Here is a 26,946-nt window from a genome sequence, read left to right on the forward strand (position 1 = left end):
CAGAGTTGATACTCTTAATTTCCAAAATAATCAAAGTGAAGTAATTGAAAAACTACTAGAAGAGTTAAGCATGGTGGTCAAATATAAAATAAATATATAAAATCAAAATCTTTCCTATGTACCAGTAATGATCAGTTTGAACATAGAATAAATCATATCACAAACTATAAACTCTCCAGAAATGACATTAATAAGAAATCTGTGAGATATACAACCTGCACACACTTCTAAAGAACATAGAAGAAAACTTGAATAAATTAAGAAATCTACCTTGTCTTTTCTTAGATAGATTCACTATGGTAAGGACATTAATGAAATTTTAGATTTAAAGTAATTCCAATCAAAACAACAGGATTTGGGGGAAGAGTCTGACAAAAACTTTTTAAGTTCATTTGGAAGGGGAAAAAATGGTTCAGATGAGCTATGAAAAAAGTGTGAGTAAAGTAACAGTCTGGGAAGAATGGTGAAGAGAAATCTGGCCTGCTAGCTGTTGCAAATACAAGAGTCTGAAATTGGTGGCGAACCCAACAGAGACACTGACAAAATAGTATAAAAAGCCATCCAAATAAACCTCAGTGTCAGGGAGGAAGAAATTTTCCTCTGCCCTTCTGGGTTCTTCTGGCTAGTCTAAGAATTCAATTGACGTGAGACCAATTAAGAGGAGAAAATCATAAAAAAGTTTAATGACATGTATACAAGAGAGAGACCCAGGAGAACTGAGTAACTTGCCAAAATAGCTGAAACCCTCAGCGTAAATACCATCTTAGAGAACAGATATGTGAACACAGCAAGGGAAGGAGAGGGTGGGAATGAACTGAGAGAGTAGCATTAACATATACACACTACCATGTATAAAACAGATAGCTAGTGCTGTGAAACACAAGAAGATCAGCTTGGTGCTCTGTGATGACCTGGAGGAGTGAGATGGGGAGCAGGGTAGAAGGCTCAAGAGGGAGGAGATATATGTATATTTACAGGTGATTCACTTCATGGCACAGCAGAAGCACAACTTTGTAAAACAATTATCCTCCAATTTAAAAAATATCCTATGATAAACCATAATGGAAAAGAATATTTAAAAAGAATGTGTGTGTGTGTGTATATATATATATATATAAAACCAAATCACTTTGCTGTACAATAGGAATTAACATTTTAAGTCAACTGTATTTCAATAAAAATAAATAAATAAAGACAAAACAGGATGATAGAGGTAGGGGTTTGGGACTTAAAAGGGGAGAAAGGCAAGTCAAATGGAGATGGGCAAACAAATTTTGCTGGGCCATGAAGAGAATGAGAACAGAAAACTCAGAGTTTCCCCCACCATGCCTAGCTGATCCTCTGTAGATTATCTCTGATGAGAGCACTATGTCAAAAATAAGCCCTTTATTATACTTTAGGCAGCTAAGGAGGAGGTAAAAAGAAAGACTTTCTGAGTCTTCTGTCAATCTTAAAACTAAGAACATACGTAAATTAATCCTCATGCCAAAGTGACGGGGTGGCAAATTTTGCTCCCCTATGCTAGCATATATAAGAATTTATGTATGATAAAAATGTAACAGCAGTAACCATAGGGAAATAGTTAATCAACAAACAGTGCTCAAATAAATGACAATTTGGGCAAAAATATTCTACATCTCTACCTCATACTACACACAAAATGAATTTTAGATGAACTACAGCTAAAATATTTGAAGACAGATTAAAAAGCTAGATTGTCTACCTGATCTCGGAATGATAAATCTCTTCAAGCATAAAAGCACTGGAAGAAATAACCACTTTTATTGAAGGTGGTGCAGAAACCAATCAATGTGACCAATAAAAATGTAGAATATACATCAAAAGGATTGTCAACAAGTTAGAAGGCAGTCTGGGAAAAACATTTACTGCAAAGGTGATAAAGGGTTAATACTCTTTATATATGGACAACTCATTCAGATCCACAAGAGGAGAAATAATTTTATATTAAAAAAAAAACAAAAAAGTGACATTTCACAAATTAAAATATGTAATGGGTTCAAATTGGAAAAGGAGTACGTCAAAGCTGTATATTGTCACCCTGCTTATTTAACTTATATGCAGAGTACATCACGAGAAACGCTGGGCTGGAAGAAGCACAAGCTGGAATCAAGATTGCTGGGAGAAATATCAATAACCTCAGATATGCAGATGACACCACCCTTATGGCAGAAGTGAAGAGGAACTCAAAAGCCTCTTGATGAAAGTGAAAGAGGAGAGTGAAAAAGTTGGCTTAAAGCTCAACATTCAGAAAACTAAGATCATGGCATCTGGTCCCATCACTTCATGGGGAATATATGGGGAAACCGTAGAAGTTCTTTGGGCTCCAGAATCACTGCAGATGGTAACTGCAGCCATAAAATTAAAAGACGCTTACTCCTTGGAAGAAAAGTTATGACCAACCTAGATAGCATATTGAAAAGCAGAGACATTACTTTGCCAACAAAGGTCCATCTAGTCAAGGCTATGGTTTTTCCAGCGGTCATGTATGGATGCGAGAGTTGGACTCTGAAGAAAGCTGAGCGCTGAAGAATTGATGCTTTTGAACTGTGGTGTTAGAGAAGACTCTTAGTCCCTTGGACTGCAAGGAGATCCAACCAGTCCATTCTAAAGGAGATCAAAAAAAAAAAAAAAAAAGGAGATCAGTCCTGGGTGTTCTTTGGAAGGAATGATGCTGAAGCTGAAACTCCAATACTTTGGCCACCTCATGCGAAGAGTTGACTCATTGGAAAAGACTCTGATGATGGGAGGTGTTGGGGGCAGGAGGAAAACGGGACAACAGAGGATGAGATGGCTGGATGGCATCACTGACTCGATGGACGTGAGTTTGAGTGAACTCTGGGAGATGGTGACGGACAGGGAGGCCTGGCGTGCTGCAATTCATGGGGTCGCAAAGAGTCGGACATGACTGAGCGACTGAACTGAACTGAACTGAATGTGTAATAAGCATAGTATGTACCTGTTTGGAATTTTCTATAATGAAATTTGAAGCAGAAAAAAAATGAGGAAAGGGGCAAAAAGAAAGAAAAAGAAAAGCTACCAGAGGAGCTGGGGAGTACCTGCTCTCTTTCCTTTTTTTGGGTGGCAAAAGAGAATCGTATTTATTAAGAACCTAAAAGGCAGGCTGATTCATATTATGCAACAGGGTATTTTCCCTAAAGGTAACTGCAAAAGGTACCCTTTTTGACGTCAGTAGCAGGAGAGAAAGCACAGAATGGCCTCTACGGATATAATACTCAAACTTGAGTGGGAGAAAGAATTCTGTGGCTTGGATGTTGAAGATGGTAGATAGCTCTTTAGATGAGAATCACTCAAAACAGCCAAATGAATAAAAAGAAAATGGCTCAGACTCAGAGACACAGACCAACACTGCCTGTACAGACTCGATACAACATGCGTCCACAGCATGGAAGAGCTGGGAACGGGATGGGGGATAAGGGGCCAAATGCTGCCAGGCTGGCATTCTAGGACATGGAAGTCAACCATGCCCAAGGTTGCTACAGTGGAGGCTCCACGTTCGAGGCACATGTTTTTCCCTTGGGCAGCCAGTTACAGCAGCTGACTAAGCAGGTCACATGTCAACTGTGAGGCACATAAAGGGAGCACTCTGGGACCCAGCCAGAACACTGGGGAACCATCATTCCCTCTTGTCAAGTGCAGCGTGGGAACCCTGTGGAGAGTTCCGCCCCTTCCCCACCCTAAAGAGAATTGCCAGCCCCTGCGCAGCGTGGTGCTTGCAGCCTGCTGGGCACACCATACCCCTTTCCTGCAGTGACTGGGCATGCCTCCATGAAGAGCATGCCAGCCCCTGCTTCGCTGGGAAGCAAACAAATTCATGTGTGGCTGCCACAGCAAAGGGCCGCTAGAAAAAATAATAGTTGGGTAGGTAGCACTAGTCAATGCACCCACAGCAGGGCCTATCTGTGTACACTGAAATTTATGAAATTTTAAATCAGATGTTATCATGGTTGTTAACCCTTTCTTTCAATAGTACCAGAAGAACAGAAAATACTCCCTTAAGCAACATAAGGCAGTGTTTAGGAGCACTGGTTCTGCAGTCAGAGAGATACTGGATCGAATCCCACCTACACCACTTATAAGCCACTTAAATCACATAAACTTTCAGAGCCTGTTGTCTTGATCTAACTGAGGGTACTGTTTGTACCTCCCACATAGGCATGCTGGGAGGACTAAATGAGATATCCATGTTAAATACTCCCCACCTTGACTACACACAATAAACCCGATTAAAAGCATTAGCAGGAAGAGGAAGAAAGGGAATCCTGACTCTGCCACTAAGTAATCTTCAGTTCAGTCGCTCAGTTGTGTCCTACTCTTTGTGACCCCATGAACCGCAGCATGCCAGGCTTCCCTGTCCATCACCAACTCCCAGAGCTTACTCAAACTCATATGTCCATTGAGTTGGTGATGCCATCCAACTGTCTCATCCTCTGTTGTCCCCTTCTCTTCCTGCATTCAATCTTTCCCAACATCAGGGTCTTTTCAAATGAGTCAGTTCTTCGCATCAGGTTGCCAAATTATTGGAGTTTCAGCTTCACCATCATCAGTCCTTACAATGAATATTCAGGACTGGTTTCCTTTAGGATGGATTAGTTGGATCTCCTTGCAGTCCAAGGGACTCTCCAACACCACAGTTTAAAAGCATGTAATCTTAGCCAAGTTATTTAAAATCTCTTGGCCCCAACTGCTTTATTTGTCATGTGTATAAAATGTACTCCCTATCTCATGACATTAGTTGGAGGATTAGATAAGATCCTTTAAGACAAAGTCCTTTAAGAACAGTAAACAGAGCTGTACTATTAGAGCTATCTACTTTCTAAAACAATGATTTTCAACTTCACACTGCACACAGTATTTTCACAGTAGAATAATAAGTACCCATGAAAAATTAAGTGTATGGTTAAAAACTTGGATGAATCTCCAAGGAATTATGCTAAATTAAAAAAAAAAGCTAGTCACCTTTGGGATTTATATTGATTGCATTTATGCAACAATGTGATTGCATTTGTTGGAGAAGGAAATGGCAACCCACTCCAGTGTTCTTGCCTGGAGAATCCCAGGGATGAGGGAGCCTGGTGGGCTGCCATCTCAGGGGTCGCACAGAGTCAGACACGACTGAAGCGACTTAGCAGCAGCAGCAGCATGATTGCATTTATATCAACATTTTTGAAATGACAAATTTAAAGACATGGAGAACAGATGAGTTGCCAGGGGTCAGGGAAAACATGCAAGTGGGAGGGAACGAATTTGGCTTTAAAAGGACAACAGGAGGGATCCTCATGGTGATGAAACTATTCTTTGTATTGACTGTATGTTTGTGATATCATAGCACAGTTTTGCAATAAGTTACAACTGGAGGAAACTAATTAAAGGGTATATGGGATCTCTCTGTATTTTCCTTATAACTTCTACATCATAATGATATTTGTTATATTTTATTTTACATAGTTTCTCAAAATATAAAATTTAATTTAAAAATGATGTGAGCAATGTGAGTACATGATAAAATAGGGGAAAACCTGTGATATCATCAAGTGAAAAAAAGCAGAATAAAAAACTACAATTAAAGAAGACAAAAAGTAAAGAAATAAGCATAAATCTTGAGATAGGAGGCAAAAACAGGAAAAGGAAATAAATATAAAATGTTGAAAATTAAGTAAATACATATATGAAAAGTGAAAGTGAAAGTCACTCACTCGTGTCCAACTCTTTGTGACCCCATAGACTAGACAGTCCATGGAATTCTCCAGGCCAGAATACTGGAGTGGGTAGCCTTTCCCTTCTCCAGGCATCTTCCCAACCCAGGAATCATACCCAGGTCTCCCGCATTGCAGGCAGATTCTTTACCACCTGAGCCACAAGGGAAGCCCCCGCTCCCAGAAATATATATATATATATAAAATCAAAATAAGGTAAAAGGGATAAATATATCCAAAACCAGGTTCTATAAAGCCACCAAAAATAGATAAAAGTGCTTACTAAACTGACTAATATATAAAATATGAGACAGAACACAAAGTCAGACAAGACTAAGCCCAAGAAAGAAAAATATGACTACAATGAGAAAGGCTTATTATAAAACTATATGCTCAACTAAATTCATGGCAATATTTTTGAAAACTTAGAATAAATAACTCCTAGAAAAATACAAATGATCAACATTTACCCACAATGATTTGAATATATGATTTACCATATAAAACACTGGAAAGGTGATTAAGGGTCTACCAATTGAAAAAGGCACTGAGACTTCATATTTGGGCTTTACAGTTGAATTTTATCTGATCTCAAAAAACAAACAAACAAAAAAACCCACATAATTTCTAAAGGTAGTTAAAGTATGCCAGGCCAGAGAAAAGAAGGAAAATTCTGCAGTTCATTTTATGTAACCTACATAATTTTAATCCTTAAACTTGAAGAATCCAATAAAAAAATGACTCCAATTTCACTTATGAATACTGAGGCCAGGCTCTAAATAAAAGATTGACAAGTAGTATCCAGCAATGTATCAAAACAGTAATATAATATATTATTTTAGTAATGTAAGAGTTGTTCAAAACCAGATATCTAATGACATAATTCCCTATATCAAAAACTTAAAAAAAAAAAGATCAGAAATCATTGAAAAAGCATTTGATAAAATACAAAAACATTCCCTTTTAAAATATCACTAAGTAAATGTGGAAACTATTTAAAAATACCAACAGCAAATATGGAAAAACACAGAAAACATTTCTATTTAAAACTGGTTATAGACAAAGTGGCCCACCAGCATTGTTTTTATTTAATGCTGTCTTTGAGTTTCTAGCAAAAAATAGAAGAAAATCAAATAATTAGAATAACCATTGGAAAGAAAAGATAAACTACCCATTCCAGTATTCTTGCCTGTAAAATTCTATGGACAGAGGAGCCTGGTGGGCTACAGTCCATGGAGTCATGGAGTCAGACATGACTGAGCACAAACAAACATACAAGGGCCCACCCTAAATCCAGGGTGATCTCATCTCAAAATCCGCAATTACATGTGCAAAGATAGTTCTTCCAAATAAGGTTACCTTTGCAGGTTCTGGGGTTACAACTTGGGCATACCTTTGGGGCCACTATTAAATCTGCTGCAATCTGATAAGAAAAAAAAGATAAAACTAAAATAAAAGTTACTGGAGCTAACAAGACAATTTGGTAAAATAGCTAGATATGAAAAGTATTTTTTAAATTAATAAACTTTTTCTATTTTAGCAAGAGGCATTTAGGAACGGAAAGGAGAACAATATTGCACTCCTAATGAACAAAAAAGCTCTTTTTTTTTTTTTTTTTAACAAAAAAGCTCTTAATTCTTTAGAATAAATGTATCAAGAATGGTATAAAATAAGATCTGAACAGGAGGAAAGAAATAACCATTTCTTAGACAAAAACAGCTATGTATTTAAAAAATGATTCTTACAAAATTGAAATATAAATTTAATGCCGTTCTAATTAAAATCACAATAGGATGGGGTTGGGGGACTGATTAAATGATATTAAAATGTGTATAAAGAAAAAATGCCAATGAATAGCCAAGATAAATATTTTTAAGCTAATTTAATCTAATCAACATGACTAAGGTAAATAAGACACACAGATAAAACAAGAGAATTCATAAATGGATCCTTGGATATAAAAGGTTTAATGACAAAGATAGTAGTTCAATTTACAAGGGAAAGTAGGAATTACTTAACATATTCTGCTACTACCACTGGTTATCCATCTTTGAGAAAACAGTCTCAACAAAGACTGGGAACCCAGAAGCTATAAAAAACATTATCATATTTGGATATGAAAAAAGGGATGTAGAAAAAATTATGTGGCAAAATATACCATCAGTAAAATCAACATATACAGATTTGGGAAATATGTCTATAATAAAGATGGTAGCCTGAGGGCCAATATCCAAAATATACAAAGAGGCCTTACAAGTTAAGAAAAATATAAACAACCCCTAGGAAATGGGTAGGTAATATGAGCACACAATTCAAAGAGCAAATCCAACTGGACAAAAAATGAGAGAATACTGAAATGCATTATTAGCCAAGCAAATACATTCATTAAGTTGTCAAGATTATAAAAGAATCATAAAACCTTATGCTGATAGGGATGTGAAAAAAAGAATAATCTCATACATTACATACAAAGAGAAAAAGTGAATTATAACAGCCTGTTTTTATAAATTGATATGGTAACAAATATTTATTTACAAATAAACATTTGTGTGTGTGTATACATGTGTTATAAATTGAAAGCACTAGTATGTAAGGGCACAAGCACAATGATGTTTCAATTCAGCATGGACTGTAGTGGCCAAAATCTGGAAAGAATGTATATGTTCATCAATAGGGAAATGGCTAAATAAATTGTGCATCCACAAAATATTTTCTAGCCTTTTAAAAGACAAAGAGCTATACCAAGAGGCTTTGATAGATTTTCATGGGATATTGTTGAGTGAAAATAAGTAGGATGTATATATAGGATTCTATTTTTGTAAAACAATGAACAAAAACAACAAAACATTCCAAAACCCATTTGTGTGTGTGTGTGTGTGTGTGTGTGTGTGTGTGTGTGTGTGTGTGTGTATACCTACAAGCATGAAGAAAAATATAGAAGGATACATACTGGTTTGGTAATATACAGGGACAATGTGGAAAGACAGGGCAAAGGCCAAACCAAACAAGGAAAATGAGGGGCAGGGGAGGACTACTAAAACAAACAAATCCAGCAATCATATTTATGTATTTTATATGTACAAACACATATAAATTGAATTAAGTTTAGAAGGATACAGTAAAAAAGAAAACAAAACAAAAGCAAAATATGGTCTCTGCTTGTTTAAAAAAAAAAAAGGAGGGCAGTAACCAAAATAATTTCTTGGTAGGATTAGTGATGGTGCTTATTTTCTTTTTGTGTGTGTTTTTGCATTTTCTGTAATGAGAATTACAACTCCCATAATAATGAAATAAAAACCAATAAATGTTAGTTTTAAAACATTGCACTGAAAGACTGACCCCATTTTGGGAAATCAAGGGAAGGAAACAGGGTTAAATACCCCTTTTTCCTTAGGAGCTGTCCAAGTAAGAGACTTATGAAATCGGGACACATTACCCCTCATCCAGCAGAAAGTTATTCACCTAAGGCAAGAGACTAAGTGGCTATTCCAAGGAGCTATTTGAAGCAACAAATGGGGTATATTTTCCCCTACCTCACACTTTAATGACTTAGTAAATCAGAAAGTCATTTATGCCACTCTCAATTATCCAAGGATCTGCTGGGCTCTCTACTTTTTGCCCCCTCCCTCTGGTTTGGGGCCATTTCCCTGCTCAGAAACAGCTCCAAAATGGGGGCTGGGGAAGGGGGAAAGAGATGAAATTAACTGGATCGATTTAGCTTCTCATTAGCAACTCTAATAAAAGGTTTGATAAGCAAAATGGTCACAACTCCTGGTTCACATGAGGCTTCCAGGACTCTTGAGAATTTCATTTAAGTAAACTTGCCTTCAGACAAACATGATTTGCCTGCAATACACTTTAATAGATTTGGATGCTTGTTATTTTAAAGAAAGTCAGGACTTGTAATAAGGTGATATTTTTCTCTCCTCACTTTAATTTGCACTTTAACAACAACAAGAGCAATAAAAGATAAAAACACAAGAACACAGGCCTTTAAAGTATCCTCAGTGGAACAAGAGAACCACAGTACAAAGCTCTGTGAGTAGGGGAGGGCTGTCTGGCCCCAGCAGGCTCTCAAGAGAAACTTTAGGAGGGTGGCAACCTTCCAAGGGAGCACGTCTTGGCCATAAACCATCACCACAAGGAATCGGTAGAAGGGATCTGCCAGAGCTTACCAAAAGCACAAAGGCTAAGTCTCCACATATAACATCTCCCTGTTTCATTGGACCCTTGAAGACATTTGTCTCTTGGGAAGCCCAGACACATAGCATTGCAAGTTCAATGTGCTCACAATGTGTTCACCATCCTTTTTTACCAAGCAGACAAAGCAATTCAGCAACAGCAACAGAAAAACAATTTGCCCTTACTTGAAGATGACAATGGCTCCTGGACATGGAGGGCAGGCCAGGAGAAAGATCTGCAATGGAAAAAAAATTGTTCGGTTATCATGAGAAATGCTGGACACAGTGAGACAGTGTTACTTTAATAATGCTAATTCTAATGCTACTAACAATAAAATAACCAAACTCTTACAGGGAAAAAATATATATATAATATAAAAAACTTTAAAAGACAAGCAAGTGGTTTTCTAAACATGTTTGTGTTTGTACATGCATCTACGTGTGCCTGTACTGGCTGTGTGTGTGGTGGGGAAGGTGGGGGAAAGAGGAAACAGACGGATGGACAGTGGAAGAAGTAACTGCTTGGAGCACAGGAGATGGGGAAAGCTTTTCCTTAAGCCATTTCAGCCTCACTTCCTTTTACCCTCTAGAACACTCAATTTTTCAATACTTCAGCTTTGGTATGATATGATACAAGTAGCCAGGATAAGAAGTTTTTAACCCAGGACAAGTAAAAATGGATTCTGAGCATAGGATAAGCACACAAATACCCTCTGATTTGCCTCCCATGGGGGAAGGTGGGTTAATCAATAACTAACTTTGCCAGATTTAGCAAACAAAAACACAGGATGCCAAGTTAAATTTGAATTTCAGATAAACAATGAACAATGTTTTAGTATCGGTATATCCTGGGTATTCCATGGAACATACATGTCCTAAAACATTATTATCAAAATTCAAGGTTAACTGGACAGCTTGTGTTTTTTATCTGGCAATCCTATTGATTTTGCCACTCCCAGGCTCTTAATTTCCCTTTGATTTTGAAGGGGAGCCGAATTTGCTACCCCAAAGTTTGTTTGTTTGGCACAAGGATTATTTTAGGCTGACTGATTTTAAGAAACAACAGACATAGGAAAAGCTCTGAAAACTGTAGAAGTTACCTTTCTGTACAATATATTTACATTTATATGGGAAATCTCCATTTGTTCAGCTGTCTCCCTCTAGGAAAAGGATAACTCTAAATCTTTATACTCTCTCAATAAGGGGGAAGGCAAGGACTTAAATCTGCGTAACAACCTTACCCTTGTTTACTGCACTCTTCCTGGTCACCTCCAGGAACTGGCCTCCTCCACCCCTACCTCTCAACCAATACCAAGCATGTTTATCTTTAGCTAAAGATGGTATTTAAGGTGGTAGCTTGGGCCATTTCAGGGAGTTCATTTTCCTGGGTATCCCCCATGTATACAGGAGGTATACATATTATTAAACTTCCGTTGTTTTTCTCCTGTTAATCTTACTGTGGAGGAGGGGGTGTGTGTCTCAGCCAGGAACCTATAAGAGTAGAGGGAAAATTATTTTTCTTCCCCCACATTTGATTGGTTTGTTTCAAAGCCTGACTAGTTGGTTCTTCTTCTATTCTCCCTGCTCAAACCAAACAAAAAGAACCTGATCCTTCTAAGAGACTATCAGTTCCATGCTCCTTGGTTTGAACTAGGCTTAGGTTATTACAGCCTTCAGAAACCCACAGCAGTGGCAGTTTGACTGCACCAAAGTCAAACCTTGTTTGACTTCGCTCAAGGGGGACAAAGAAAGCCCTGCAGAGTTGTACAAAGTGCAAATTCCTGGGCTCCCCCCATGAGGAATGCTGATTCCATAAGTCAGGGGTTCCAGGAATCTGTGCATTTTAACAAAAGCCCTAGGAGATTCAACTATTCTAAGCAGCCAGGTGTACTCAAGGTTTGATCAAAGACATTCTGCAGGACAAAAGACTGACCAAAGAATGAAACTCATGTTTATGGAGTTACTTCACCTATGGTGACTTAATGTTGCAGATTTACAAAATCATTGCTATGTGTTCCTCTCTTGTGGTAAGCATTTATGAATAGACATTATTGGCATTATGGGCCGGTTTGGCTTTGTCCCGGGTATCTTCTTTATATTCTGTTCATCAGTTCTCTCAGAATCTACATTTAAAAGGAAAGGGTACTCTAAGGAAAATCACTCTAAGTAGAGATACCTGAATCCCTGCAGCGACTAAGAGAAAGAATGGGGAAGAAAGGATCCTGAAAGGAACACAGCCGGGAGTCCATCACTCACACAATACCTCATCAAGAACCCACCAAGAAAAAATCCATTGAGAATGTTACTTTCCCCTGTAGATCAATTTGATTAAAAGTGCAAACCCAGTGACAATTACAGGTCCACAATCCTTTATCTGCAATCGCCAAATCCAAAAAGGTCTAAGAAACAGAATGTGGGGTTTGGTTTTTTTTAAAAAAAAAAAACTAATTTGGTAGCAGACATGACTTGAACTGAGCTGAGGCTCTTTATAGACTGTCTTTATTCCATTTATGGTGAGTATTCATACGTTTTCCACAATAAGAATGTACTTTGATTAGGGGGTGCTGTCCCAGATCCCATTGGCAGTGTCTGTAAAACACTCCACAGTCTCAGTATTGCCTTTCTAAAATCCAAAAAACTCAAGACTTCTGAAATACATCTGACCTTCATGGTTTGGGATAAGGACTGTCAACTTGGAATTTCAATCACCCAAACATGAACTTAACCCCAATTCCCCACCCTACCCGTCAGAACAGTACAAGAGAGAAAGAAGAAACCAAGCTGGTATTCTTTACCACTGACCCGGAAGCAAAGTTACTCACCTTAGGCAAGGGACCAAGTTGGAGGCTGTACATAATTACCCAGCATCAGGCCATCAAAGGCTACACTCAGAAGCTACAGTATACAGAAAGCAGACAGGGGCCCCCAAGCACCTTGTAAAGAATACTTCTGGAGTCACCTAAGAGTCATGCTAGCAATCTTCCTGAGCTTCTGGAATACCCTAGATACTTCCGACACACTAAAACAGAGACGCAAAAATGCAACACACCCCCCCTCCTCCCGACTTTTGTATACACACAGCCAAGAGGAAATAAGCAGATTCTTGGGGGAGGGAGGGGCAATTTCTCTGTAACTGCCCCATTTGGCTGGTTCTGATCCCCGATGTCCCTATATGGGGAAGCCCAGAAACCTCCTGAAGAAAGCAAGCCTCCAGTCCCAACTTAATCACGGATCTGATTTCTTTCGAGGCAGCTCATCTAGTCTTTACTCTTAAGTGAGTTTTCCAACAGTTACTCACCTATGGTCATGTCATTTCCAACCAACACACTGGCTTTCCCCATCTTGCCTATCTATCCCCAACACCAGGATAGAGGGTATCTTTTTCAAGCAACTTTTAAAATCAGATACATGGAGAATATCAAAAAAACAGGTTTGAAAAAGGACCCCGACCCCATCCTATTTCTTTTCCGGTAAACTCATGGTCTCCTCTGGCAGCGTCCTAGATTTATGACACTAAACCTCTCTGCTTTGTCATGCTGGAACCACATCCATAATCACCATCAACCAAAGGATCAGAGTGAAGATAAGATGTTAATTCAGAGGCCCAAAGGCCCCCAGCCTTGGCCCAAATATCCCTGCTCTCTTCTTTGGTTGGCTGCCAATGGCCTCCAAATTTTGTTGGCATGTGTTTTAGCCTAGCAGACGGAAAGCTAAACTATCCCTTCAGCTGCAAATAGAGTGGGAAGAGAGGATACTTGGAAGTGCAAACAAGGAGGGCAGGAAGATGAGAAGGCATCTGAGTACATCCCAGCACCGACGTGGCACTTTGTCTTCTTGCTGCCATCTGCCCGGATAGGCATCTGAAGAAAAGAGCAGGGAGCATAACAGAGAAATGCTACCATGTCCTTCCATTGATCCACTGTCTGGGAGGCAAGCAGGGCTTTGTTATGAAATCCCACTTTACAGATGGAGAAACTCAGGGGGAAGGTTCTGATGAGGTTTCTGGCAAGAACCCAGGTCCTGTAATAAACTCTCAACACTTTTCACCTCACACCTGACATGGTCCTAGCCTCATGGGGCTTCTTTTCTTTAGATTCTCGCCCTGTGCCTCAACTCCCACAGCACACATGGAGTCACCCCAGGGTCCTCACATCTGTACCACAACATAGCTCCTCCAATCTCCTCCTTACAAGCTGAGACATCTCAAAACACAGACCTGCCTGGGCAGCAAATTATATTTACACAGATGGGTTTCAGAGTCCAGCATTCCCCAAAGACAGGCTCACATTACATCCAACCAGCTTCATTCTCTGATCTACTGGGTGCTGGAGATTCTCAAATCCTTACAGAACTGAAATCTTTTGGGGCTGGTTTTTCCTGGAAAAACCTGCAGGTTCCATTAAAAAACCACACTCTCTCAGCTTCTACAGGAGAGAGTGACTGTTATCTTGCCCAGAAACTCAAAAATTCCATTTTTTCCTAAGCACATAACCTAGGTACCAGCAGCTGTACCAGTTGATCCTCTACCTCTGAGACACTCTGGTTCCAGGTTCCCACCTTCTCCACCCAAGCTCTCAGCATCATTTGTCCCACTTCCTGTTCTTGTTTCTGTTCCATGGTCATATTAGCCCCAGGTTCACTGGCATCAATACCCTGTTCCCTGTCGAATTCTGCTCAACCCCAATATCATATTCATTAACCCCTCATGGTCATAACACTGAAAGAAGAAAATTTTTGTTCATAGGAAGAAGTGTTAGTACTATGAGAAATGTAGGCGGGAAGAATGGCCAGTCACCAAGACCATCCTAACTGAGGGGCTAGCCAGGTTAAGCAATGACAGGATGAGAAAACTAAATCAAAGGGAAAGAGAGTGAGAGAGGGACAGGAGAGTAGCATTTGGCTTGCAACACAATCTTCCAAGGCCGAGCTCCAGTTCTCTTGGCTCCACCGCCTAGGAGGGCACCCATCTATTTGGGGGTTCTTAAAGGAATACCTATAAACATAACCATAGCAAAGATACATTCCTTAGGCTACCCAAAGTCTGTCTTGGGTTTTATTCACTAATGTTAATACTCTTGGGGCCTCATCTTCTCTCTCCTTGGACTGATGAAATGATTTTCACTGGTTTCTTGCCTCCAGACACACTGCTGATAAGGGGGATTGCTCTAAAATGTATCTCTGATCTTTCCTTTAGAATCCTTTAATGGCTGGCCAGTAACTATAGGAAAAGCTCAACCTCCTTAGCAAGGCAGGTGAGGCTTTCTCTACTCACCTTGCTGATCTCTTCAGCTTGCTGGCTTTGGGCACTGTCCCAAACTGTATCTTGAGCATATTCCATGTCATAAACAGACTTCGATAATCTCATTTTCTAATAGCTTCATGTTATTCAACTATATGGATATGCAACAATTTACTCAACCCATCTCTTCCTGTCACACATGTAAGTTATATCTAAATTTTCAGGTCCTTCACTGTTTAGTCTACATTTTGTAGTAGTAGTCTACATTTAGTTGGCAACCCACTCCAGTATTCTTGCCTGGAAAATCCCATGGATAGAGGAGTATGGTGGGCTACAGCCCATGGGGTCACAAAAGAGTCACACATGACTTAGTGACTAAACATTTAGTATTTGGTCTCTCATTAGAATGAGAATTTCTAGGTCTTCAAAGGGAATACGGATTTTAAGGCTTTTTAGCCTACAATTCTAAACTGCCTTCCAGAAAATGTCTTAGAATTTGTACTCCTGCCAGCAACATATGAGAAATGTGTTTCCGCTACAGCCCGGCCAAGAGGTCATTACCAGTTTTAAAAGGCAAAACACTAAAAGGGAGCAGAATTTGCCACCGTCAAATATGTCCCTTTGTCATAAAGACTATTTTGAGCTTGTTTTCTTTTTTTTTTTTTTAAAAAAAAAGCAGCAGATACAGGAGAAGCCCTGAAAATCAAGTAGAAGAGATTCTTTTCTAAGAGATATTTGCATTTATAAAGAAAATCTGCATTTGTAAGAGTGTCTCCTCTCTGTACAAGGAAGAGAAGAATGACTGAATTTCTAGAAACTCTTATGACTAGAAAAGGCAGCAACTTAAAATCTGCATACAATCTTACCCTTGTTTACTGTGCCTCTCCTGGTCACCTCCAGGAACCGGCTCCCTCCACCCTTTTGTCTTTAGCTGTAGATGGTATTTAAGGTGGTGGTTTGGGCCCCTTTCAGGGAGTTACTTGGTTTTCCTGGGTCTCTCCCACACACACAGGAGATACACAAGTTATTAAAAGTCCGTTTGTTTTCCTCTTGTTATTCTTTTATTACAAGGGGATCTCAAGCCACGAATTTAGAAGGGTAGAGTGAAAATTAACTTTACTCCCCTACAACACACACACACACACACTTCACTGCTTTAATGTGCGTGCCTCAGATTACCAGAAATATTAAACTATTTTTTAACACGAGTTTGCCCAGCCGTATTTCTTCTTTTGTGGCCTTGCCTATTTTTCAACTGGTATGTTCTTTTTCTTATTGGCTTATAAGAAGCTATTTATGTTTTAATGCCATTTAATACAGACTACTTGACATTTATTGCAAATATTTTTCCCATGTTGCCATTGTCATAGTTCGTCATGGCAGTTTTGTATGGAAGTTTTTGTATCTTTATGTAATTAGATATACTTATATAAGTTAGATATTTCCTTCATGGTTTCTGTCTCTGATGTCATACTTTGAAAGTTATTTACAATCCTGGGATTAAAAAAAGAGTCACCAATTGTTTTCCTAATATTTTAAAATTTTAAATCTCCAAATCAAAAATTGCATTATTGTTAATCCTACTCACTCTTCCAGAATGGCCTTCTCATCTTTCCTCTTTTGGCTGCCTCTTATTTACCCTTCAAATAACAAAAGAAAGCATCATTTCCACTGTGTGCATGCTTAGTCGCTCAGTCAGGTCCAACTCTTTGTGACCTCATGAATTAAAGCCCACCAGGCTCCTCTGTCCATGGACTTTTCCAGGCAAGAATACTGGAGTGGGTAGCCATTTCTTCTTCCAGGGGATCTTCTTGATCCAGGGATCAAACCCATGTCTTCTACGTCTCCTGGATTGGCAGGCAGATTCTTTACCACAGAGCCACGTGGGAAGCCCATGATCCCTTCTATCCTCCCATTAATTCTTTCTGCTTATTTCTTTCTGAGAAATTATCTTTTTTGTCAGTATAAGGAACTGACAAAGAGCCTTCTCTCAAGAATTTAGACAAAAAGGAAATTAGAGCACCTATTGCCAAACTCTTGGGCTTCAAAATCAACATATAATGGATTTAAAACATAGCAAATGCATTTTAAAGCAAGAACGTTCCTAGACTTGAAAGACCAGTTTGTAACCTGTTTGAATTATCCCCAAAGAAAGAATGGGGTTGACCAAACACTGAGGTACAGAATAAAGAAAGTCACAGAGGCATATATATTTGACAGTTTCCACATCCAAGTACTAGTCAGGGACCAGGGAATCTTAGCTTGTAAATCTCAAGTTTTCTGGTCCCAGTGCCAAATTCACCCCTATTAAAAGAATGGAAGTGGGCTAGGGAGCATTGCTAAGTGGTGAATAGTATGGGCTTTAGACTTAAGATAGATTTCGGCCACTCACCAGCACTGTAACCTTGGATGAGAGACTGGAGGAATTTTTATCTCTACAATAGGGATAAAAATAGCATCTATGTCTCATGAGGTTTTGGAGAGGATCAAATGAGATAAAGCAAGCAAAACACTTGGCACAATGTCTAGCACATAGCTAGCACTCAATACATAGTAGCTATAATTATTCTGATTGCAAAAGAAAGTCCATCCCTACTGTGAGCTACATCAGCAAGAGCTTCTATTAAACTTCCAATTCATCTAACTTCACTTGTTCTATTCACTTGTTCTTCACTTGTTTTATTCACTAGTTCTTCACTTGCTTGTAGTATAATATGCTCATGTGTTATTTGGCTTCCTTGTCCAGCTGCCTACAAGGAGAGAATACTGAAACACTCAAGGTGCAGTTTCCTCATCTGTCAAATAGGGGTTACATCAGTACTATCTCATAAGGTGGACATGGGCATTAAATGTTTGAAGCACTTAGTTCAGTGCCTGGCACGTTGTAAGCAATAAAATAAATATGAGCTACTGATAGCATCATCCTTCTTGGTTGCCCTTTCTGTTGTCCACTCACTACAAATTCCATCCAGGCCCACAGCAAGTTCTAGGTCCCACTCAAAGCCTTCTCCAATAACTCCAGATAACACCTTTTTTTTGTCCAATGGCCTCTACAACTCATTAGGTACTTAGATTTTATTTAATTTGGTTTCCCTATGGTTGCACAAAATGCTATAATAGACTGAGAGCTAGAATTGGATTATCAATTGTTCCCTCCTGACAAATTTTAAATTGGCATACATAAGTCACTGAACAAAGCCCAAAGTTGTCTGTTGGGTAATCAGGGCTCTCAACAATGTGGCCCTCAGCTGCCTTGCCAGTTTCATTTCCTACTATGACTCAGGTTTTCACTCTGAACCCAGTTTCTACATTCTAAAATACAAAAGAACAACAGTGCTTGCCTCCAACATCTTAAACTCAACTATTGTTTGATGCAAATAATAAATGCTTTCTAGATATTTCCGTCTAGATGGCACACAGGTATCTCATGCCTAAATCTGAACTTGCTATCTTCTTTCCCTAACCTCTTCCCTTGCTAACTGCTCCCTCAAAAAGTGGAAGAACAAGGATAGCCGTTCCAATAGTAGAATTCCAACTAATCTGATAAAGGCAGAAGGCATGAGGCAAACAAAATTAACATCAAGTAAACAGTACTGCAATAAGTGTAGGCAAGAACCATTGGTAGATGCTGATGAGTAATGCAAGATTATCATTTTTGCATGGAAAGTACTTGTTAATTACAAAGGGAATATAGTAACTTTTTGTTGGAAAAATATGACAAGAAGAGATCAAAGTTAATTAACATCACCAATAATAACACATATCATCATATCCCCCGGATATGATGTACCAAGAAGGGGATGGCATCACTTCCGGGGTATTTCTGCCCAATGACTTAAATCTAATCAACAACAACAAAATCAGGTAAGTCCAAATAAAGAACACTTTACAAAGTAACTGCCCAGTACTCTTCAATATTGACAAGGTAATAAAAAATGGAGACTGAGAAATTGCCATGGATGGAGGAGACTAAGACGACCGAACAACCAAATGCAATGTGGGATCCTGGATTCCATCCTGGAACAGACAAAAGATGTCTGTGGGAAAAACCAGTGAAATAGGAATAAAGTCTATAGCTTAGTTCAAGTATCAATGCTAATTTCTCAGTTTTAAAGATTTTACCATGGTCATGAGAAACGCTGGGCTGGAAGAAGCACAAAGAAATATCAATAACCTCAGACGTGCAGATGACACCACCCTTATGGCAGAAAGTGAAGAGGAACTAAAGAGCCTCTTGATGAAAGTGAAAGAGGAGAGTGAAAAAGTTGGCTTAAAGCTCAACATCAGAAAACTAAGATCATTGGATCTGGTCCCATCACTTAATGGCAGATAGATGGGGAAACAGTGGAAACAGTGTCAGACTTTTTTTGGGCTCCAAAATCACTGCAGATGGTGATTGCAGCCATGAAATTAAAAGACGCTTACTCCTTGGAAGGACAGTTATGACCAACCATATTCAAAAGCAGAGACATTACTTTGCCAACAAAGGTCCATCTAGTCAAGGCTATGGTTATTCCAGTTATGGATGTGAGAGTTGGACTGTGAAGAAAGCTGAGCGCCAAAGAATTGATGCTTTTAAACTGTGGTGTTGGAGAAGACTGTTGAGATTCCCTTGGACTGCAAGGAGATCCAACCAGTCCATCCTAAAGGAGATCAGTCTTGAGTGTTCATTGGAAGGACTGATGCTGAAGCTGAAACTCCAATACTTTGGCCACCTCATGCAAAGAGTTGACTCATTGGAAAAGACCCTGATGCTGGGAAGGATTGTGGGCAGGAAGAGAAGGGGACGACAGAGGATGAGATGGCTGGATGGCATCACTGACTCAATGGACATGAGTTTGAGTAAACTCCAGGAGTTGGTGATGAACAGGGAGGCCTTGCATGCTGCAATTCATGGGGTTGCAAAGAGTCAGACACAACTGAGCGACTGAACTAAACTGAACTGAATACAAGATATTAACATCAAGGGAAGCTGATTGAAGGGGATACAGAAATTCTCTGCGGTATCTTTACAACTCCTTTGTAAACTGAAGATAATTTTGAAATATAAAGTTTTTAAACACTACTACCTATAAAATAAACAAGGTTCTACTGTATAACACAGGGAACTATATTCAATATCTTGTAATAACCTATAAGGGCTTCCCTGGTGGCTCAGTGGTAAAGAGTCCACCTTTCAAGCAGGAGATGAAGCTTCGATCCCTGGGTTGGGAAGATACCCTGGAAAAGGAAATGGCAACCCATTCCAGTATTCTTGCCTGGAGAATCCCATGGACAGTGGAGCCTGGCAGGCTAAAGTACATGGGGTTCCAAAGAATTAGACATAACAACTAAACAACAAAAATAACCTATAATGGAAAGAACCTAACTATATATGTGTGTGTGTGTGTGTGTATACACACAGATAACTGAATCACTGTGCTGTATAGTAGAAACTAACACAACATTGTAAATCAACTACACTTCAATAAAAATGTTAATAAAAATAAAATACAAAGTTTTTTTTTTTAAAGTACTATTATCCAATCAATTAGCCTGTCCTCAAACCCCAGAGCTATCTTTGATGCTGCCCCTCTTTCTCAGGCCCAATATGTAGTCACTCCCCAAGTCCTGTCACCTTGACACTTTAACCTTTTCAGTATATATCAAATTTATCCTTGTTATCATTTCCTAGTTTCAGTTCAGTTCAGTTGCTCAGTCGTGTCCGACTCTTTGTGACCCCATGAATCACAGCACACCAGGCCTCCCTGTCCATCACCAACTCCCAGAGTTCACTCAGACTCACGTCCATCGAGTCAGTGATGCCATCCAGCCATCTCATCCTCTGTCGTCCCCTTCTCCTCCTGCCCACAATCCCTCCCAGCATCAGAGTCTTCTCCAATGAGTCAACTCTTCACATGAGGTGGCCAAAGTATTGGAGTTTCAGCTTCAGCATCAGTCCTTCCAGTGAACACCCAGGACTGATCTCCTTTAGAATGGACTGGTTGGATCTCCTTGCAGTCCATGGGACTCTCAAGCGTCTTCTCCAACACCACAGTTCAAAAGCATCAATTCTTTGGCACTCAGCTTTCTTCACAGTCCAACTCTCACATCCATACATGACCACTGGAATAACCATAGCCTTGACTAGATGGACCTTTGTTGGCAAAGTAATGTCTCTGCTTTTGAATATGGTATCTAGGTTGGTCATAACTGTCCTTCCAAGGAGTGTCTTTTAACTTCATGGCTGCAATCACTACCTGCAGTGATTTTGGAGCCCAAAAAAATAAAGTCTGACACTGTTTCCACTGTTTCCCCATCTACCTGCCATGAAGTAATGGGATCAGATGCCATGATCTTCATTTTCTGAATGTTGAGCTTTAAGCCAACTTTTTCACTCTCCTCTTTCACTTTCATCAAGAGGCTTTTGAGTTCCTCTTCACTTTCTGCCACAAGGGTGGTGTCATCTGTATATCTGAGGTTATTGATATTTCTCCCGGCAATCTTGATTCCAGCTTGTACTTCTTCCAGCCCAGCGTTTCTCATGATGTACTCTGCATATAAGTTAAATAAGCAGGGTGAGTCCCTATTCATTTTCTTCAACTACTGCAACAGTTTTCCTATCTGATCTCGAGGCCTCTAGCGTCTCCTTCTTCACTCCATTTCATACAGTGTTGCCAGTTTCCTCTTCTTAAACACAACCCTGGGACTTCCCTGGTGGTCTAGTGCTTAGGAATTCACCTGCTAGGGACACGGGTTTGATTCCTGGTCCAGGAATTAAGATCCCACAGGCCATGGGGCAACCAAGCCCATCTGACAGCTAAGCCCACGTGACACAACTACTGAGCCTGAGCACCCTAGAGCCTGTGTTCCACAAAAAGAGAACCTTCTGTAACAAGAGAAGCCACTTCAATGAGAAGCCCGTGCACCACAACTAGAATTACCCCCTCTTGCCACAGCTAGAGAAAAGCCCATGCACAGCAAGGAAGAGCCTGTGTGCTGCAGTAAACAATTAGTGCAGCCAAAAACAAACTAAAAAGAAAGAAAAAAACAGAGCACTGATCATGTTATACACCTCACAAATTTCAGATGATACATTCAACACAATCTCTAGCAAAATCTCAGCTGACATCCTTACACAATCTGAGAAGCTAACACTAAAGTTCAGAGGGAATTGCAAGGTATCCCAAATAGCTAGAGCAATCTTGAAAAGAAGAATAAATAGGAAGACCCACACTACCTGATTTCAAAACTTACTACAAAGCAACAGTAATAAAGACACCGCGGTGCTGGCATAAGGGTAGACTAATGGAAAGAATTCAAACAAATCCCAAAATAAACCCTCCCAGTTGATTTTCAACAAGGGGACCAAGACTTTTCAATAAGAAAAGTCTCTTCAACAAATGGTCCTGGGACAACTGGATTTCCACATGTATAAGAATGACCTTTGGACCCCTACCTCACAATCGTCTTACAGAATCAACACAAAATCAATCAAAGACCTAAATAAAAAAGCAAAAACTACAGCAGTCTTAAAATTAAACATAATGGTAAACCTTCATGATCCCAATTTGGCAATGGATTCTTAGATGTGACACCAAAAGCAAGAGCCACAAAATATAGGTAAACTGGACTTAATGAAAATTAAAATACTTTGTGCTTCAAAGCATACTATCAAGAAAGCAAAAAGACAACTCAAAGAATAGGAGAAAATTATTGCAAATCTTGTCTCTCACAAGGCTCTATTATGCAGAATACATAAATAGCTCTCAAAACTCTAATAATAAAAAGACAAACTATCAAGTTCAAAAGTGGGCTAAGGATTTGAATAGACATTTCTTCCAAAGAAGACACATGAATGGCCAATATGCACATGAAAAGGTACTCAGAATCATTAGTCATTAGGGAAATGGAAATCAAATCCACAGTGAGAGACCACTTCACACACATGAGAAAGGCTAAAATAAAAAAGACAATCAACAAGTATTCATGATGATGCAGAGTAATTGGGAACCTCATACACTGCAAGTTAGGATGGAACATGGTGCCCCAATATGCGAAAACAGTTTGGCAGTTCCTCAAAAAGTTAAACACAGAGTTATCATGGGACCCAGTGAGTCTACTCCTATATACATCCCAAGAGAAATGTTCACAGAAAAATATATACATGGGGACTTCCCTGGTGGTCCAGTGGCTAAGACTCTGTACTCCCAATGCAGGGGGCCTGGGTTCAATTCCTGGTCAGAGAACTAAGATCCCACATGCAGCAACAAAGACCTGGTGTAGCCAAATAAATTGGGGGAAAAAAAACTTATACATAGATACATGGATGTTCGTAGCAGCATTACTCATAATAGCCAGAAGGTGGAAACCACCCAAATACTCATCAGTGGATGAACGAACAGATAAACGAAATGCGGTATACCTATACAATGGAATATTGTTTGATCATAGAAAGGAATGAAGTTCTTACACATGCTATGACATGGATGAACCTTAAAAACATTATACTAAGAAAAAGAAGCCAGTCAAAGTAGACTATATATTATATGACTCCATCTCCAAAATGTCCAGAATAGGCAAGTATATAGAAGCAGAAAGCAGAGCAGTCATTCCTTAGGCATGGGGGCATGGTAGAACAGGTAGGGGAGTGATGGCTAAATGGTATGGAGCTTCTTTTTGAGTTGATGAAAATGTTCTAATTTGACTGTGGAAATGGGTACACATACCTGTGAATATACTAAAAATCACTGATTAAACACTTTAAGTGGATGAACTATATGATAATGAAGTATATCTCAATAAACTATTTTTTTAAAAAACCTCAGATGGCTCCTTATTCCTTGTTGAATAAAGTCCAAACTCCTTAATTAGGCATTCCAGTCCCTCCCCTTCCCCATCCTCATTTGACTTCCCCCACCTAACAACCAGCTTTATTGTTCACTATCCTTTTTCACGAGCCTTTCTATCAAACCAAACTGAATTATTTACCACTATCCATATACCCCATGCAGTTTGTCTTTCCCCTTGCTGGTCCTTTTCCCTGGAACTCTCTCCTCACAATTCATATTTATTAATACATATTCTGTTTTATACAAGACCCTGTTCAAATGCTTCCTCCTATGCAAATCTTTTCCCATCCTTCAACCCACATATAGTAGGCCTTCAGAACTTTATTTACTGTAAGAATGAAGGTAAGTAATCCTTCCACATGATGGTTCCCACTTCCAGATGATAATCCTCTCGAAGCCATAACTGAACTTCTCTCTTCTTTTCCTAGTTAAAGCAGCAGTTCACAGCTTCAAGACCCCTTTACTAAGTTCCTGAGAATGGTTCCAAACTGCTAGTCTCTACTTCTCCCGAAAACCTTCTGGAGATGAAGCAAGCTGGCGTTGCATTATGCCAGGGCCACCGAGTATAGGTGTGTAGGTTGTGCACTGCACAACCCTAGTGGCGCCATTCAATTCTAGTCTATGTGAATGGCACCCTCTCCTAGGGTTGTGCAGTGCATAGCCATTCGTGGTGGCCCTGCTTGGAAACATCCAGAATTTGGAAGCAAAGTCAAAAAGAGCACTCAATGAGAAGAAATGACTCTAACTGTACTGCTGGCGAGAAGTGGGTATTTTCCAAATCTTATGAGGAAGATGAAAAAGGAACTCAGGAGAATAACATGGTCTTAGCACACACAGTGTTTGTATGGAATTACAAAACAGAAACATCCAAGAGAAAAACCATCATTGATGTTTTTTCCAGCAGTGGAAAGAGAAAAGGACCCATGTTCTTGTCAATACAAAGGTGTGATGTACCTACATGGTCTCTCTGGTAAGACCCTTCAATTCTGTTATGTTCTGATTTTAGGTTATCAAGCCCCTGTGTAATTTGGCTTCAGGAACCTTGCTTTCAGGAAGGGTATGACCAGGCTGATAGACACAAGTGTTATGTGTCTATACAGATCTCTCTCCCATCATCAATCCATTCATCTGCCTTGTGGTTAATCAAGCAGTCTTTTGTAAAGTTGGGGAGTGTGAAACCAACACGCTTAGGGAAGCTGATAAAAACTAGGCTTTAAACCTACCAATCATGTTGCAGACTTAGGACCCAGGTCAACTGTGCCACAATGGCACAGATCAGATCAGATCAGATCAGTCGCTCAGTCGTGTCCAGCTCTTTGCGACCCCATGAGTCGCAGCACGCCAGGCCTCCCTGTCCATCACCAACTCCCGGAGTTCACTCAGACTCACAAGGGCACAGACACCTTCTAAATCCCAGCCAGAGCAGCCGGCAACAAGTCCCCCTCTGACGGCAAGTAGTAATAAAGCATGCCTACATGGCAGCAAAAATGGCTGGAAAGACAAGTGAGCTAGTAGCGGAGTCCAAGTATGCCAGATATTGGGTTTCTTCCTTCTTTTTGTCCCCACTCCAGTTTAGTTCAGCCTTCCACTTTCATATTTGCCCTTCCTGGCATATTTCATTCCACTTCTTCTATCTCCTCCAGAGAGTTCCTGAATAACATCTACCCCAACTGATCATTCCTTTTCTGAAAGCTATTTGCACATACTGGTACTATACACTGATCATTCCTTTCTGTTGTAATTAGTAATAGTAGTAGTAGTGATAATGATGACAATGACAATGATATTAATAATAATAATGGCAGCAGCTATTCTTTACTGAGTGATTCACTAGATGCCTAACACTATATTTGTGCGTGTGTGTGAGTGCGCCCATGCTCATTCACCCAAGTCATGTTCAACTCTTGCAACCCCATGGACTGCAGCCCACCGGGCTCCTCAGTCCACGGGATTTTTCAGGCAAGAATACTGGAGTGGGTTACCATCTCCTCCTCCAGGGGATCCTCCAAACCCAGGGATTAAACTCACATCTCCTGCATTGACAGGCGGATTCTTTAGCACTAATACACCTGGGAAGCCCCATATTCATGTATTCCTCATAGCAATCCTGTGAGGTAAGTGCAGTTCCCCACCACACCCTACTCCACCTCTGTTTAAACATGAGGAAACTGAGCTAAGGAAAGGTTAAGTACTTGCCTAAGGTCACACAACTAAATAAGGAAAAGTCAGGCCTTGAATCAGAACTGTCTAGTTCCAAAGATTTTGTTTGTAGCCAATCTTACCTTTTGTCTCCCGCTTTGTCTTTTGAAGATCTTCATCTGCCACCACTCCCCATAGTGCCTAACACCACGTCAGACACAGAAATGCTCCCCCAGGATACGTATGCAAGGCTAACTCTGTTCCCTGGCCAGAGCCCAGCCCAAGACACAAGCTGGAAGAGCAGGGAAGAAGGGCAGTGAGTACAGAAAGACATGACCCATTGGGGGAGCCACGGGAGTCCTCTTCCTCTGACTCATTTAGGGCAGGATAACACTGCTACCTTGACCTCAATCCCAGAAACTTTTAGAATAGGATGGATAACCTGGTTGTCTTAAAACTCATCCAGACAACCTGGAAGGAACAGAGCCTAGGCCAATCTGTGAAAGGGCTGGGTAGCATCCAGTTCCCTGAAGGAAGGGAACCAACTGTATCAGGGTCACAGCCACTGAGAAGTTATGTGACTATGGTCATGGATTTTGGCAGCGGCGAGGGGTGGGGGGCGGACAGGAGTATTTTTAAAGAAGAGAGCTTTACACTATCTCTCTCTCTCTCTCTCTCTCTCTCACACACACACACACACACACACACACACACACCCTTCATTAAACCTGTTTTCTCATCTTTAAAAATGGAAACGAGAATACATACCACTTGAAGCACTGCTAAGGTATAAAATGAGACTGTAATAAAAGGACCTACCA

General features: G+C 39.9%; 1 protein-coding gene across 7 annotated transcripts in view; it reads right to left on the reverse strand.

The window, feature by feature from the left end:
- TMEM164 (transmembrane protein 164) overlaps nt 1-26,946 on the reverse strand; it is a 179,014-nt gene that overhangs the window by 97,216 nt on the left and 54,852 nt on the right. For all 7 annotated transcript variants that reach the window (XM_027534776.1, XM_027534781.1, XM_027534773.1 and 4 more), the window contains one exon: nt 10,103-10,152. In XM_027534776.1, coding sequence (XP_027390577.1) covers nt 10,103-10,152 — 50 coding nt within the window. The remainder of the gene's footprint in view (nt 1-10,102; nt 10,153-26,946) is intronic.

This window comes from Bos indicus x Bos taurus, chromosome X (assembly GCF_003369695.1).
Source record: "Bos indicus x Bos taurus breed Angus x Brahman F1 hybrid chromosome X, Bos_hybrid_MaternalHap_v2.0, whole genome shotgun sequence".
NCBI classification, from domain to species: Eukaryota; Metazoa; Chordata; class Mammalia; order Artiodactyla; family Bovidae; genus Bos; species Bos indicus x Bos taurus.